The sequence below is a fragment of the Pantherophis guttatus genome, chromosome 12 (genome assembly GCF_059756535.1).
Source record: "Pantherophis guttatus breed Tessera chromosome 12, ASM5975653v1, whole genome shotgun sequence".
Taxonomy (NCBI): Eukaryota; Metazoa; Chordata; class Lepidosauria; order Squamata; family Colubridae; genus Pantherophis; species Pantherophis guttatus.
In genome coordinates this window covers 24910525-24924019 of record NC_142074.1, presented here as the reverse complement: position 1 = coordinate 24924019, position 13495 = coordinate 24910525, and the positions used below count along the sequence as shown (strand labels likewise).

Here is a 13495-nt window from a genome sequence, read left to right as displayed (position 1 = left end):
TAACCCTTGCTGGGCTGAGGCTAGAAAAATAGCTATAATGGGTCAAATGAAAGCCCCACATCCTTTGAACTCCAATTGAAAACTCCTTGAGGGGCGTTTCTCAACTTTAACCATTTTAAGAGGGGTGGACATTAACTCCCAGGATTCCCCAGCCAGTAGATCATAGTTTCTTGTTAAACAGGGCTTGATTCCTGGGCCACAACCTCACACTAAGGTAAAGGTGAAGGTTCCCCTTGCACATATGTGCTAGTCGTTCCCGACTCTAGGGGGCAGTGCTTTCAAAGCCGAAGAGCCAGCGCTGTCCGAAGACGTCTCCATGGTCATGTAGCTGGCATGACTCAACGCCAAAGGCGCACGGAACGCTGTTCCCTTCCCACCAAAGGTGGTCCCTCTTTTTCTGCTTGCATTTTTTACGTGCTTTCGAACTGCTAGGTTGGCAGAAGCTGGGACAAGGAACGGGAGCTCACCCCATTCCACGGCACTAGGGATTCGAACCGCCGAACAGCCGACCTTTCGATCGATAAGTTCAGCATCTTAGCCCCTGAGCCACCATGTCCCACCTATCTCATGTTAGGGTCTTCCTAAAGGGGGAACAATATTCAGAACCAGGTATTATGGCCCTATCGGATCCTGGTTCGGAGGAGGAGGAGTTGGAATCAGGACCCTCCGACGGGGATGGCACGTCTCCCTTGGCATTTTGGAGAGTCCAGGGGCTGAGGATAATGCTGCCCCAGGCTCCTCAAGCATTGGGGAAGGTGGTGAGCTGGATAGAGAGCTGCCTGCCCTCACAGACATGGGAGGGGATCGGCTGCAGACACACAGGGGTGTCGAGAGGGCAGCAGATCCCCTCTGATGAGGAACAGCTGCCTCCCCCACTGATCCGAGGACACGGAGAGTAGAGCGGAGGCAAGGAGGTCTGCAAGGTTGCTCGGGAGAAGGTCGCCACACCTCTCCTCACAAGGAACACCTGGTGTGTATTGATTTAAGTAGAAGCTGGGGGATTTTGCCTTTGTTGGGAACAATTACTTGCTTTGGAACAACTCGGTTTGTGTTTCTGTCTTGACTCTAGACCTTGCCCCGTAAGCTCGGACCTTCTCTTTGGACTTCCTCTCTGCTTTTGTTTTGTTGCTTCCTGGTTTTTGTTTGTGGGATTGAGGCAGGGGTGAAATCTATATACCTTCCTTACCGGTTCGTCACATGCATGCACAGACCTTCTGCGCATGTGCAGAAGGTAAAGAACGACACTCAGGCGGGTGGGCAGAGCTTCGCTCCGCCATCGCTACCGCATCGCCGAACCACCCGCCACGATCGTTACCGGATCGCTCGATCCAGTCTGAACCGGGAGCATTTCACCCCTGGATTGAGGTCAGCTGTCTTCAGGAAAGCGTGGGGTGGAATCTTCGTCTACATGACCTGGGCAGCGGTGGATTTCCAATATTCTTACCACCGGTTCGTTGCGCGCGTGCGCACTTCCATGCAAGCACCCGGCCTTGAAAACATGCCTAAATAGGATGGCATAGAGCCTGGGCAGGTGGGAAGCCCACCCGCAATCTCCGCTACCGGTTCACACAAACCGGTACGAACCGGCTGAATACCACCTCTGGACCAGGGTCACAACACCTGGGCTTAAAAAAAGCCTCTCCCTGTCCCAGCCTTCGGAAGGAAAAAAAAAGGGTGTTGCTAAGTAGAACAGCTTTCAGCATCATATGGTGAGCCATTTCGGAAGGAGGGAAGTGTGGGTGGTTTATAAGTGTGGAGTCCACGTGTCGTCCTCTCCGTTAACCAGATGGTCTCACAGATTGCGTGAGTTGGAGAGGTATCTAGTCCAGCCCTGTTCCGGGCAGGAATTCACTAAAGTAGCATTTCTCAATTTTAACCATTTTAAGATAGGTGGACCGATCATCCATCCATCCATCCATCCATCTATGGTATCTGTGCCTCCCTCCCACCATCCATGTTATATGTCTATCTATCCATCTATCATCCATCCATCAATTCATCAATTCATGTTATCTATCTGTCTGCCTGCCTGCCATCCATCCATCCATCCATCCATCCATCCATCCATCCATGCTATCTGTTTGTCTCCCTCCCTTCCCCCATCCATGTTATATGTCTGTCCATCCATCATCCATCCATCAATTCATCCATCCATGTTATATGTCTGTCCATCCATCTATCCATCTATCACCCGTACATCAATTCATCAATTCGTGTTATCTATCTGTCTGCCTGCCTGCCATCCATCCATCCATCCATCCATCCATCCATCCATGCTATCTGTTTGTCTCCCTCCCTCCCCCATCCATGTTATATGTCTGTCCATCCATCTATCATCCATCCATCAATTCATCCATCCATGTTATATGTCTGTCCATCCATCTATCCATCTATCACCCGTACATCAATTCATCCATCCATGTTATCTATCTGTCTGTCCATCCATCTGTCCATCCATCCATCCATCCATGCTGTTTGTCTCCCTCCCTCCACTCATCCATGTTATATGTCTATCCATCCATCTATCCATCTATCACACCCATCCATCAATTCATCCATCCATGTTATATGTCTGTCCATCCATCTATCCATCTATCACCCATCCATCAATTCATCCATCCATGTTATCTATCTGTCTATCCATCCATCTGTCCATCCATCCATCCATCCATCCATGCTGTTTGTCTCCCTCCCTCCACCCATCCATGTTATATGTCTGTCCATCCATCTATCCATCTATCACACCCATCCATCAATTCATCCATCCATGTTATCTATCTGTCCGTCCGTCCATCCATCCATCCATCCAAGAAATGGACATCAGAACACATTGGCCAAGAAATAAATCAGTACTTGAGAAAGAGGCCCATTCAGCTTTATCTGTTTCTGTTTTCAGGTATCAAATTATAACCTTCAACATTTTTCATTCAGTGTCACAGGTGTTCTTGCCACCCCCAGAGGTATCAATATATAAGCCTCCACTGGTGGGACAGGATGGGGCCCTCTGGAAGGTCTGCCATCTGTTTCACACCAAGCAGGACAACATAAAATCTATTCAGATACGCTTAGGAAGCCTCAATCCTTTCCTATATTCTTCAACTCGCTCTGAATCTTGTTAAAATCTAGCATCTGTTCAGTAGGATTCCACTGTTTGCATCTCCTAACGCTTTTAGCTTTAAATAAAGATTTCATTGTGCATTACCAGCCCGACCATATCATGTTAAGCGGATTCTTGCCAAATCCTCCAAGAATGATCTAAACAGTAGAGAAACAGTAGAGAAAATACTGACACGTGCATTTTACTCTATTAGAAGTCCAATGCTGAGAAAGGAAGGAAGGAAAGAAGGAAGGAAGGAAGGAAGGAAGGATGGAAAAAAAAGAAAGAAAGAAAGAAAGAAAGAAAGAAAGAAAGAAAGAAAGAAAGAAAGAAAGAAAGAAAGAAAAGATTCATTTTGACAAAGAAAGAGGAAGGAAGGAAGGGAAAGAAGGAAGATTCATTTTGAGGAATGAAGAAAGAAAGGAAGGAAGGAAGAAAAAAAGAAAAGATTCATTTTGACAAAGGAAGGAAGGAAGAAAGGATAGACACGGAAGGAAGGAGGGAAAGAAAAAAGAAATATTAATTTTGAGGAAGGAAAGAAGAAAGAAAAGAAGGAGAAAGAAAAGAAAAGAATGACTAGGATACGAGAAAAGAACAAAACTGGAACACACTTTCATCTTTGAAAAGGAATGAGCAGCAGTTTCTATAGGAACAGCCGCATTTTTCTTCTATTGTTCTTCTGCAAATAGATGGGGCTGGGAGGGGGGGGGGTATGTGTAGATGCCCCACATTGTCAAGATAAAGTCTCTTTCAAGCCTCGCTTGTCTCGTGAGTCCTCTGTGGACACGTCCTTGGCTTTTATTTAGCAACAACATGGAAAGTTTGCCTCTGTCTTCTCTCAATGTTTTCCCCGCCTCCCAGAGCTGGCCCACAGCCCCGAGATATTGCGGCCGCATGCAAACCCGGCTTAGCTTTTTGAAACTAGCTACGGTTGGCTTCAGCGAGCTGCCCCACCTGGAGAAAAAAAATCTCTGGAGCTCAGAGCAAAGCTGGGAAACGAAAGGCAAGAGATGCTTGCAGGAAAATATTGTGACATCCTCTTTTTTTTCTGCCTTACCTTCCGTGGCTTTGTTGAGAGACAAAAGGGCAGTCAATACCTTGGTGAAGTTTTCTCCGGAGTAGAGATCGTGGGCATCAAACAGCTGAGAGAAAGACGACAAAAGAAGAAGAAGAAGAAACATCATGGCAAAGAAACCTTTGCAGTTTAAGAATATCGTGTTTCCCCCCCAAAATAAGACCGGGTCTTATATTAATTTTTGCTCCAAAAGACGCATTGTGGCTTATTTTCCCGTTAAGTCTTATTTTGGGGGAAATACAGTACTAAACGCCTCCGTCCATTGATGATCTTAACTGGGGCTTATTTTTGGGGTAGGGCTTATATTACGAACATCCTGAAAAATCATGCTAGGGCTTATTTTCTGGTTGGCTCTTATTTTCAGGGAAACACGGTAGAATAGAATATAATTCTTTATTGGCCAAGTGTGATTGGACACACAGAGAATTTGTCTTTGGTGCATAAGCTCTCAGTGTATATAAAGAATACATTCATCAAGAATCATAAGATACAACACTTAGGGATAGTCATAGGATATTAAATAAGCAATCAAAATCATACTAGGAAACTAAATAAAACAACATAAATCGTAAAGATACAAGCAGCAAGGTTATAGTCATAAGTAGAAGGAGATAGGTAATAGGAAGGATGAGAAGAATGGTAGTAACACAGTCTTAGTAAATAGAATTTATGAATGTAATTTAGGAAACGCAATCCAAACATTTAGAGTTGTTTCAGTTGCTGCGAGTATGCAAAGCTGCATGTTTAGGGGCAGTCTACTTTGCAATTCCTGTTGCTAAGGCTGGAGGCTACAGAAATAGCCCTCTTGGTGAGCTTGTTGTGGCCTGTCAGCAGCCAGCAGAGCTGGCAGCAGATTCGGACAGTGAGGAGGTTGGGGAGGAACATGGGCCAGTCCTGGAGTCTGGGGAGGGCTCTGATGAGGGCTCTGCGTCTTGAGGCAGAGAGGGGGCCAGGGCCGGATGCCAGTTATTTGCTGCCTTCGGAATCAGACAACAGTGAGGCAGACGAGCAGCTGGAGCCTGTTCCCAGTGTGTGCATGCGCAGAGTTGCCAGACAAAGGGAACAGCTAAAGAACAAGGGTCGACTCAGGAGTAAAGCCACAGGTGGACGATGAATGGCCCCTCCCGGAGGGAATAAAAGAGGAGTGAAATAGGAGGGGAGTTTGCAGGAGACAATTAGTTTGCTTAATTGGTTCGTGACTCTTCGAGACTCTTTGCCAAGTTTTGAAGATATTGGCCTGGCAGCTCTCCAAGCCAGATAAGGTCTGTGACTGTAAATTCCCCCCTTGAAAGACTTTGCTGAATGGGAATGAGAGAAATTCACAGTAACTTAATAAAAAGGGTTTTTTGTCGGAACAAGGAGTCTGCTTCGTGGTTTGGGGAAGCCTAGGTCAGAACAGAGCTTCCTAGAGATATTGGCTAGCAACAGGGGCTACTGGGCCACCCCAAACCTTCACTTTCTAATTATCAACCCAGCTTTCCCAACCCTCCAGATGTGCAGACTTCGATTCCCCAAATCCTTGACTACAGGAGTGGAGAATGCTGGGATTTTCTCAAAAACAACTGAACAGCCACATCAATCAGCCAATCCCAATGCTTTTAACACGGCACCATTCTGGCTTTCATTTTGGGGTGGGTTGGTATAGATTTGTTTGAATTTTCTGCATTTTTTTCCCCCTCTGTCTGGTAGCAACCGGTTGGCTTTGGTGCATTTTTGCTCCTTAAAATAGAGGTATGCAGAATTCATTCAAGCAAACGGCTTCTCCCCCATCTTCCAGAAAGACTGTTTTACTAAAGCGAGTTAAATTTTAAAAGTAACTTTTTTTTCCCTTTACGTCAGCTGTTTTGCAGCTGACCCCCACCCGCCCAAAAAACTCTATGCTTCTGTGGTTTTCTTTACTTACCCGGCCAACCCAGAGCTATTCTGTGGCCTGAAGACTATAATTTAGAGTTCTAAAGAAGGGAATAGGAGTTTGTTTATTCGAACAACGGTTTGCAAGGCCAAACTATAATCTGTGCCACTCCATGATTCTGGATTGTGGTCCATATCTTCTCTGGAAGTTTGAGTATCGGAGGTATCTGGGACTTTATTATCAGAGGCAGCATTTATGGCCGATTTATGGCAGGATCGGTGCATGGTCTGGGAGGGATCCATTTTGTTCTTGCAAACAAGTATAGTCCGTTTTTCCCAAGATTATTATCTACCCAAGACAGCACACCATTAAATACGCACTCAGATACCGATGCAATCAGAAACAAAATCACAGAGCAGTATTCCAGGGTTTGAAATAATCACATGCATAGTATTTGAGGGGCTGCCACAAAGAAGAGGGGGTCAGCTTATCCTCCAAAGCACCAGAAGGCACGAGAAGAAGCAATGGATGGAAACGAATCAAGGAGAAAAGCAAACCTGGAATTAAGGAGAAATTTCCTGACAGTGAGAACAATTAACCGGTGGAACAGCTTGCCACCAGAAGTTGTGGGTGCTCCAACACTGGAGGTTTTTAAAAAAGAGACTGGAGAGTCATTTGTCCAGAATAGTATAGGATCTCTTGTTTGAGCAGAGGGCTGGACTAGTAGACCTCCAAGATCCCTTCCAGCTCTATTCTATTCTATGATTTCTCCTGTTAAGACGGACCAGGGATAGAATGTGCAACAGCAGTAGAAATGACTAAGGAAAGGCCTTGGGGGGGGGGGAAAGCTTTTAAAACAAGAGGGGAGAGGAAGGGACACCATCTGTGGCAGCCAGCATGGCATGCATCATTTCATAAGAGGCATTCCACCGTGTGCACAATTGGAAAAATTTCCTTTTTCTTCTCCCAAAACATATTATTGGTAGCCTATATTTATGGAAGAATCACCGCCCCTACAGGAGATTAATCATGCTCAGGTTATAAATGGCATCACGTCTACCATCCAACACAGATCCCATCCCACCCAATCCAACCCAACCCAGAACGCCTGGATAGCTCAACAGACAGAGCACTGTAATTTAACACCAGCTGCCTGCAATTAAAGTAAGATCGAATCTCGCCAGGCTCAAGGTTGACTCAGCCTTCCATCCTTTCTAAGGTAGGTAAATTGAGGACCCAGTTTGTGGGGGGCAATAAGCTGACTTTGTATAAATATACAAAAGTATGAAGGCTATTGCTTAACGCATTGTAAGCTGCCCTGAGTCTCTGGAAAGGGGCGGCATATACATCAAATAAAAAAAAAAAAAAAGAATTTATCTTCATTTATAGTCAGAAAGGTCCTCGCTATGGATCTAAAGACATTTTGCTGATTTACCTGTCTGCGTAAGCAGCCAAATTCCCTTAAAACCAACCAATTTCTCTGTTCGACGGAACGCTTTCAAAAGCAAGCAAAAAGAGAAGCAGCAAATGATTGTTTTAATCCTACACTTTGCATTCGGGGTTTCCAGAAGTGAAAAAGAAAGATTAGGCAGTCGGGGGGGGGGGAGACAAAAATGGCGATGCCTTCTTGGAAGGAAAGCAACGTGGGTAACAGAGAGTTGGAAGGGATCTTGTAGGTCATCTAGCCCAACCCCCTGCCCAAGCAGGAGAGACCCTACATCTGCCTCTACCTAGGATTGAACTCACAACCTCCTGATTGTGAGGCAAGAGGTCCGCCTCTAGAAAAGAGATCTCGTGGGGAGGGAGGGAGGGGAGAGTGGCAGATTGAGACCTGGAGAGCCACAGAAGGAAGAACCTCGTGGAAGGAGGTTGCTAGGCCTCACCCAGGCCCACCTGGAAGATCTTCTGATGTCCTCCAGAACTTACAAGTCAATCGAAGAGCATGTAGGCAGAACTGAAACCATGGTGGATCTTCCCCGCTTGAATGTGTGGGCCTGCCCCCTCCCTCTCTTAAAAAAAGCAAGTTCTTCCTGGTTTAAGTGTCTAGAGCAGGGGGGGGGCTCCAAACTTGGCAATTTTAAGACTTAGCTGGCTGGGGGATTGCGGGAGTTGAAGTCCACAAGTCTTAAAAGTTCCCATGTTTGGGCTTTGGATAGCTCCTCTTTGTGCAACTCCTTCCCCCCTCCCAAGAAAAGACATTATTTATTTATTGTTTATTTATTGGTTCGATTTATATGCCGCCTTTCTCCAGAGACTCAGGGCAGCTTACAATGCATTAAGCAATAGCCTTCATACTTTTGTATATACCTGCTTAGTAGGGCTTTCGGGCCCCCCCAAGCGGTGTTCTTTTTTATACAAAGTCAGCTTATTGCCCCCACAAACCGGCTCCTCATTTTACCTACCTCGGAAGGATGGAAGGCTGAGTCAACCTTGAGCCTGGTGAGATTTGAACTCGCAGTAATTGCAGGCAGCTGGTGTTAGTTAACAGCACTTTAGTCTGCTGCGCCACCAAGGCTCTTTTGTGCAACTGTTCCAGCTTTTTCACCCTTCACCCTTTTTCAGCCCTTCCGGACTTTCGATTGCCAATCACCTTGCCTGCTTTTACAACGAGATCTAGCCCCCCCCTCCCCCGCAGCCTCTTCCCTCTGTTCTCCCCCTTGTTTCTTCTGCCTCTTGGCTCCCAAAAATGCAATTTTGGGTTAAGGCGGAGAAATCATTAAACTGTTTCTGGACCCCGACAGCAGAATTCCCAACTTGACCTCTAAGAGGTGCAGAGTCAGACTGACCGGATGGATGGCCGGTCATTAAGCAAGGACCAAGGAGCCCTTCCAGCTGGAAGTCCCCCTCCAACCCCCAACCCCCCCCCCCATGGATGGAGAGCAAAGCGGAGGAGGATGGGCCTGGAGGTCAAACCACCCGGCAAATTGGATCGGGAGGCACCCCAGGACTACGGCACAGCTGCATCCGGCAAGAGGACGCCCTCCAGATGTGGAAGAGGGGGGGAGGGAGTCCCCGCGGCTGCCCTCCTCGGGCTGCTGGGGCTCGCCTTGCAACATCTGGAGGGCATCGCAAGAAGACTCAGGGGACTCTTCGTTGGGGAAGACAAGGGACAAGCGCTCCGCCGCAGCCGACTTCTTCTCCCTTGGGACCCTCGGGGGAGGGGGGCGCCCCCCGAAAGCCGGCCCAACGGCGGGCCAAAGGAAAGGAAAACTTGGCAAGGAAGGAGGGAGCGTCTTACCTGCGCTGGGGAAAGCAAGAGCTGCAGGCCCCGGGAAGGAACGGAGCAGGGCCAGGGGCGCACCGGGGAGCCCCTGCGCGGGTCGAGAGAGGCGCGGAGGGGATGCGCAGCTGGAGGAGGAGGAGGAGGAGGAGGAAGAAGACGGGAAGGAGGAAGAGGAGGAGGAGGGGAAAGAAGAAGAAGAGGAGGAGGAAGAGGAGGAGGAGGGGAAAGAAGAAGAAGAGGAGGAGGAAGAGGAGGAGGAGGAGGAGGAGGAAGAAGACGGGAAGGAGGAAGAGGAGGAGGAGGGGAAAGAAGAAGAAGAGGAGGAGGAAGAGGAGGAGGAAGAAGAAGAGAAAGACTCGCCCGTCCGTCCGGTGGTTCAAGAGCTGCGCTGCGCTGCGCTCCGTCTGCCTGCCTGGCTGCGATCGCGGAGCCCCGTTGGGCAGGGACGGCCTGACCCGGAGCTGGATCGCAGGCGGGCGGCGCAAAGCAGGGGAAGTGACAGGCGGCGGGAGCGGGAGGCAGCCAGCCAGCCAGCCAGCCAGGCAGGGGTGATGCTCCGGAGCGCCCCCTCCGCGCCGCTTGCTTCGACTGCCGGGCAGCGCCCTCGCTTGCCTTCTCCGGAGCCGGCCTTTCCCCCACGCCACCCACTTGCGTCAAGGCGGGCAGGGGGCTCCGCGGGCTCCCGTTCACCTCCCCCAGCCCGGGCGGGGTGATGATGATGATGATGATGGTAGTGGTGATATCTGCGGGGGCTTGGATGGGAAAGATGCCTCCCACCCACCCCCAAGTCCCTGCCTAAAACGAGCAAAGCTGTTTTACAACAACCTCGCTAGGTAGGACAAGCAGGGAGAGACCCCCTCCTCCCCTTCCAGGGCGCCACGAACTCCGCCCCCCCTCCCCACTTAGAGACCAGTCTTTCAACCGGGTCGTTGCCCCGGATCTGCAAACACGGACAGCCCGGGCGAGGGGATCAGGTTGCCGGCCGTTTAGCAATGAGCAGCTGGTTTCGGCCGAAACTGTCGTTTCGGCCGCGGTTCGGGATTGTAGAGAGAAGCCCGAGAAAGGGAAGCGGCTCCGGCGTTGCAAAATGTCATGTAACGTTACCCCTCCTGGAGGTGCTCAGTCCGGCAGAAGCGAACTTCTGTTTGTGGGGTGGGGGGTGGGGAGATCTCCGTTGGAACTCCCTGCCACTCGACTCGGCTGCCTGTTGCTCAGCCTGGCAGGCAATCGGAGTTTTGTTTTGTTTTTTTAAAAATTTGATTTATATGCCGCCCTTCTCCGGAGAGTCAGGGCGGCTTACAATGCGCTAAGCAATAGCCTTCATATTTTTGTATATTTATACAAAGTCAGCTTATTGCCCCCACAAACTGGGTCCCCAATTTACCTACCTTAGAAAGGATGGAAGGCTGAGTCAACCTTGAGCCTGGCGAGATTCGAACCTGCAGTAATTGCAGGTCTTAATAACAAGGTGCTTTAGACCACTGTACTACCAAGGCTCCTGCAGGAGTTAGACTTCTGCAAGGGGGGGGAGGGGAGAGGAGGGGATTCATGATCTACTTGGCAGCCGGGAAAGCAACTGGGTGGGTGGGTGAGATACAGGCGGTGCCCCTTGGAAGCTGGTATTTTTCACCACGACCCCCCCCCCCAATTATCTCGCCTAAGCCCAGCTCAATGACAACCAGATGGAATCCAGACATCTGCTTCGGCTTTGCCCCTCCTGGCTCTGGGGCAGGAACTGAATCATTACCCAGACACAATCTGCCGCCGGGAACAATGGGAGTGGGCTGCGAAATCCCCTCCCCAGACTCACAAATGACACCTGGTGGGAGTTGGCAGTGCAGAGAGAGCTGCAACCACCGGATTTTTCTATTGTGGTATTCCTCTCTTCCATGCCCTCCCACCCCAACCGACCCCCCCCCCGTGTCTCCCCCTCCCCAGATGTGTCTGTAAACCCAGGAAGCGGAGCGAGGACAGGGAGGGGGCAGGGGAAAAAGAAAAAAAAAGCCGCCTTAAAGATAAGGTAGACAGAAGGAGACAAGACCGGGAAAAGGCGGCTCGCCCTTGGGAAGCCTAAAACCTGACATTCTGGTTCTTGCATTAGCTGGACTCCGGAGAAGTGTCGAATTGGTGCCACGGCAGGGAAGAAGAGCCTGGGAGAATGTCTGAACTCGGAATTGGCCTGGCTACGAGAGAGTCACAGGACTGGGGAGCTGCTTCCGAGGCTGGAGATTGTCCGGGTTCAGAGAAATCCTCCCCAGTCCCAGCTCTCTCTTGTCCATCCATCCATCCATCCATTCGTCCGTCTGTCCGTCCATCCATCCGTCCGTCCGTCTGTCTACCCACCCATCATTATCTATCCATCCATCCATCCATCCATCCATCCATCCATCCACCCACCTCTATCTATCTATCTATCCATCCATCCATCCACCCACATCTATCTATCCAGGCATCCAGCCACCCACCCACTCATCCATATCTATATCTATATCTATATCTATATCTATATCTATATCTATATCATCTATATCTATATCATCTATATCTATATCTATATCTATATCTATATCTATATCTATATCTATCTATCTATCTATCTATCCATCCATCCATCCATCCATCCATCCATCCATCCATCCATCCATCTATCTATCTATCTATCTATCTATCTATCTATCTAATCTATCTATCCTGTTTCCCCTAAAATAAGACACCCCCTGATTATAAGCCCAATCGGGCTTTTGAGCACATGCGCTAAAATAACACCCCCCTCCAAAAATAAGCCCTCCCCAAAAATATTTACATGCATGCACAGCTGGTCCCCACCATTTCCTCTGTTTAGGGTTAGGGAGACAGAGCTGGAAATCAGGTAAGACGGCAAGAGGAGCCCCGTCTTGTTCCATACACCCCAAAATAATAAGACATCCCTGAAAATAAGGCCAAGCACTTATTTTGGGGTTCAAAAAAATATAAGACAGGGTCTTATTTTCGGGGAAACACAGTATCTATCTATCTATCTATCTATCTATCTATCTATCTATCTATCTATCTATCTCTATCAGTATCTATCTACCTACCTACCTAACCCATCTATCATTTCTCTCTCATCTATCTATCTATCTATCTATCTATCTATCTATCTATCTATCTATCTATCTATCGGTATCTATCAGTATCTATCTACCTACCTACCTACCTACCTAACCCATCTATCATTTCTCTCTCTCATCTATCTATCTATCTATCTATCTATCTATCTATCTATCTATCTATCTATCTATCTATCTCTATCAGTAACTATCTACCTACCTACCTACCTAACCCATCTATCATTTCTCTCTCATCTATCTATATCTATCTATCTATCTATCTATCTATCTATCTATCTATCTATCTATCTATCTATCAGTATCTATCTACCTACCTACCTACCTACCTAACCCATCTATCATTTCTCTCTCTCATCTATCTATCTATCTATCTATCTATCTATCTATCTATCTATCTATCTATCTATCTATCTATCTATCTATCTATCGGTATCTATCAGTATCTATCTACCTACCTACCTACCTACCTACCTAACCCATCTATCATTTCTCTCTCTCATCTATCTATCTATCTATCTATCTATCTATCTATCTATCTATCTATCTATCTATCTATCTATCATCTATCTATCTTACTTTGCAAAACGTATTGGAGTCAGTTGCTGGTTATTTCCAATGAAAGGCCAAGACTGGGAATAAACCCCTTTCGCAAACCAAAATGGACTTATATTATTTCGCAGATGGAGGACAAAGCATGGCTGGCCCTCTACAGCAGCCACACACACAATCCTCCGTCTTTCTTCAACCCAAGGAAGACATCCTCAAGGGGTACCATTGGGTCAGGGCATCCGGTTGCAGCAGCTCTTCCTTACCACCTCCATGCCCACCCACCCACTGCCTATCCATCCAGACCCTTCCCGGCGCTGTTATCCGTTGCCGCTTACCTCCACTTTCAACGCTGCACACCCATTTAAAAACTGTTGGATATTGCCAAGGCAGTCGGCTTCCGTCTTGGGCTCTAGGCAATACTAAAAAAGAATCAAAATTTGACAGTCAACAGATTTGGAAGCTTGTGACAACTCCTGTCAGCTGGCTCACTTTTGTTCTCAAAGAACATTACCCTAGTGTTTGTACGAAGGAAGGAGACAGCTTGGTGCTCACTGGATTTTCACAAGAAGATGGGCTGTGGGTGGGCGGG

At 48.0% G+C, this 13495-nt stretch overlaps 1 protein-coding gene across 3 annotated transcripts in view; it reads right to left on the bottom strand.

The window, feature by feature from the left end:
* The window catches only part of ARHGEF6 (Rac/Cdc42 guanine nucleotide exchange factor 6), a 42537-nt gene that overhangs the window by 24212 nt on the left and 4830 nt on the right, over window positions 1-13495 (bottom strand). For 2 of the 3 annotated variants that reach the window (XM_034441623.3, XM_060683904.2), the window contains exons 2-3: window positions 13242-13325; window positions 4155-4239 (exon numbers count right to left, since the gene is read on the bottom strand). In XM_034441623.3, coding sequence (XP_034297514.2) covers window positions 4155-4239; window positions 13242-13325 — 169 coding nt within the window. Of the gene's footprint in view, window positions 1-4154; window positions 4240-9262; window positions 9734-13241; window positions 13326-13495 lie in introns of those variants that run through there. The other variant, XM_034441625.3, reaches the window with a different exon arrangement.